The sequence below is a fragment of the Bison bison genome, unplaced genomic scaffold (assembly GCF_000754665.1).
Source record: "Bison bison bison isolate TAMUID 2011002044 unplaced genomic scaffold, Bison_UMD1.0 scf7180017858875, whole genome shotgun sequence".
NCBI classification, from domain to species: domain Eukaryota; kingdom Metazoa; phylum Chordata; class Mammalia; order Artiodactyla; family Bovidae; genus Bison; species Bison bison.
In genome coordinates this window covers 4593-7152 of record NW_011489447.1, presented here as the reverse complement: position 1 = coordinate 7152, position 2560 = coordinate 4593, and the positions used below count along the sequence as shown (strand labels likewise).

Here is a 2560-nt window from a genome sequence, read left to right as displayed (position 1 = left end):
GGCTCAGGGGAAATGAAGGTGGTCATGCTCAGATGCAAGCACAGGCATGTGCCCTGGGCATGTCCATCCCTGCCTTACATACAAGACCCTTTGCCTTCATGAGAGTTCCAGTACTGGGAATAAGGAGAGTGATGGTGGAAATGACATCCTTTGTGAGCAGTCAACTAATTTTTGTTTTATACTGATTCTGTCTTAGTTATTGTGTCCTCAGCCTCTTACTCAACAGCTTGTAAGATATGGATGAGAAAGAGGGAGAAATGGACTGGAGAAGGCAAAATATGTTATCTAATGCAGTGTGTTTTAAACTGAATGTGACTTATTTGACTTGGTGAAACTTTATCATTGGGACAGTAGAAGTTTCCTCCACAGGATATATCTTGGAAAAGTAATTTCAGGGACTCAGCCCTCCCTTAAACTCTCTCTCACCCGTGTAAAAATAAAATGGTTCTGCTCTGAGGAAGATCAGATTCTAATATATTGTTAATACTTATCACTGCATTCTTAGGAAGACACACATCAGGATCTCAAAATTTCCCTCCTGTGTTACATTGACTTCATGGCAGATAATAACCACTCTCACTTCCAACACCTCTACTTTGTCTTAACTGGAATTCCAGGGCTTGAACTAAAGTATTACTGGATGGCATTCCCACTGGGTGCTATATATGTCATTGCCCTCTTTGGCAATGGTGTCATCATCTCTACCATCAAGTCCGAACTGTCCCTGCACATCCCCATGTATTACTTTCTGTGTATGCTGGCACTGGCAGACACGGAACTTGCCCTTTGTACTATGCCCTCCATGCTAGGCATATTTTGGTTTAACTACAAGTCCATCGCCTTTGATGCCTGCCTTGTTCAGATGTACTTCATCCATACCTTCTCAGCCATTGAATCTGGCGTGCTGGTGGCCATGGCCTTTGATCTGGTTTTGGCAATCTGGAAACCCCTCAGGTACAGCACCATCCTCACCAATAGCGTGGTCTGCAGAACAGGGGCAGTCATCTGGACAAGGGCCATCTGTGTGGTCTTCCCGGTGCCTTTCCTCATCAAGCGGCTCCCCTTCTACCGCTCCAATATCCTCTCCCACTCCTTCTGCCTCCACCAAGATGTCATGAGCCTTGCCTGTGCCAGCACCCAGGTCAACAGTCTCTATGGCCTCATTGCGGTTATCTTCACCAAGGGTTCTGACTCCCTCTCCATCCTCCTCTCCTATGCATTCCTACTTCGAACAGTGATGGCCATTGCCTCAGGGGAGGGCCGGCTGAAGGCACTCAACACCTGTGTTTCCCACATCTGTGCTGTTCTCATTTTCTACGTGCCGCTCATTGGGGTGTCTGTCATTCACCGTTTTGGAAAGCACGTTTCACCACTGACCCATGCCCTCATGGCTAATGCCTATCTTCTTATACCCCCTGTGCTAAACCCCATCATCTATACTATGAAGACCAAAGAGATACGGAGGAAACTCATCCAGATGTTTGTTGCAGCCAAGGTCACTGCAGAGGGTTAGTGTCTGCCAGTTTAAGAGAGGAAAAATCTCTTCTGTAAAGGCTCAATTATGACTAGGAAAAAATAGTTTTTATTTTTTCACATTTTCAGTGTGATTTGAATTGGGCAGAGATAGTTCCCTGCTCTCAGAACATACTTTCCTCTTCCTGCACCAAATCATCCTTTGTGCAGTATATAAAGAGTGGCATTTATAAGAACCATTCCATGTACTTTCGTTTGGCCTTGCGTTAGAGTTGGCCCATAACAAATGAAAGGGGAATATTAGTAATTCCATTCTGTAATAACTCTTTTGAACAGAAATAAGCCACAAGCTTAATGTCTTTTAAATTAAAGATCATTGAGTTGATTTAACATTCTAGATCAAGAGTTAGGAATGGCCTCTATTAGCTTAATAGGGGAGAAATGAACTATACTCATTAAATAATAAGAGAACACCTGGGGATAATACATTGTTAAATAAAACATGGATTAGAAAGATGGCTAAATTTTAGGATTAAGAATATAAATGTATACAATTGAGCAGGGGCCAACCATATTGTATAACTTAAGATCAATAGATGAAGGGTGAGCTTTAACTCTTCCATGTGTGACACTGGATGTTCCCTTCCCTACCTCTAACGGCAATTTCTTCATTTTGAAGCTGGAAATATTATCACTTAACAACCAGTGTGGTAATGAAATTAAATTTAATGATATAAGGACAAGTATTTGTAAACTATGAAGGGTTGTGCAACTATAGGAAGTGTTCAAGAATATTGAATGTAAGACAATAGAAGTACTTATAGACTGTCCACGAAGCAAAAGACAACACCAGAGCCTTTTACATGCTGTCATATTGGATAACTGCAGCATCCCTATGGGGGACAGTGTTGTACGCTGTTCCCAAAGCAGTTCATGTGTTGGCCAAGGCTCAGTCAGGCAGATTTTCTGGGGACTGTTGAACTAGCTATATTGTGTGAGACAGATAAAATGGGTTGGGCAGGGTGGGATGACACTCAGGGTAGAAGGTTAAAGAATTACTACAGATTTAATTTGAAGACAAAGTATC

At 42.5% G+C, this 2560-nt stretch overlaps 1 protein-coding gene across 1 annotated transcript; it reads left to right on the top strand.

The window, feature by feature from the left end:
- Window positions 1–556: 556 nt before the first annotated feature.
- LOC104980918 (putative olfactory receptor 51H1) lies at window positions 557–1513 on the top strand. The gene has a single exon (XM_010829774.1). The coding sequence runs from the start codon at window positions 557–559 to the stop codon at window positions 1511–1513; it is 957 nt and encodes a 318-aa protein (XP_010828076.1).
- The last annotated feature ends 1047 nt before the right edge of the window (window positions 1514–2560 follow it).

Coding starts and splice junctions, on each gene's coding strand:
- LOC104980918 (XM_010829774.1), top strand. CDS start 557: ATGGCAGATAATAACCACTCTCACTTCCAACACCTCTACTTTGTCTTA.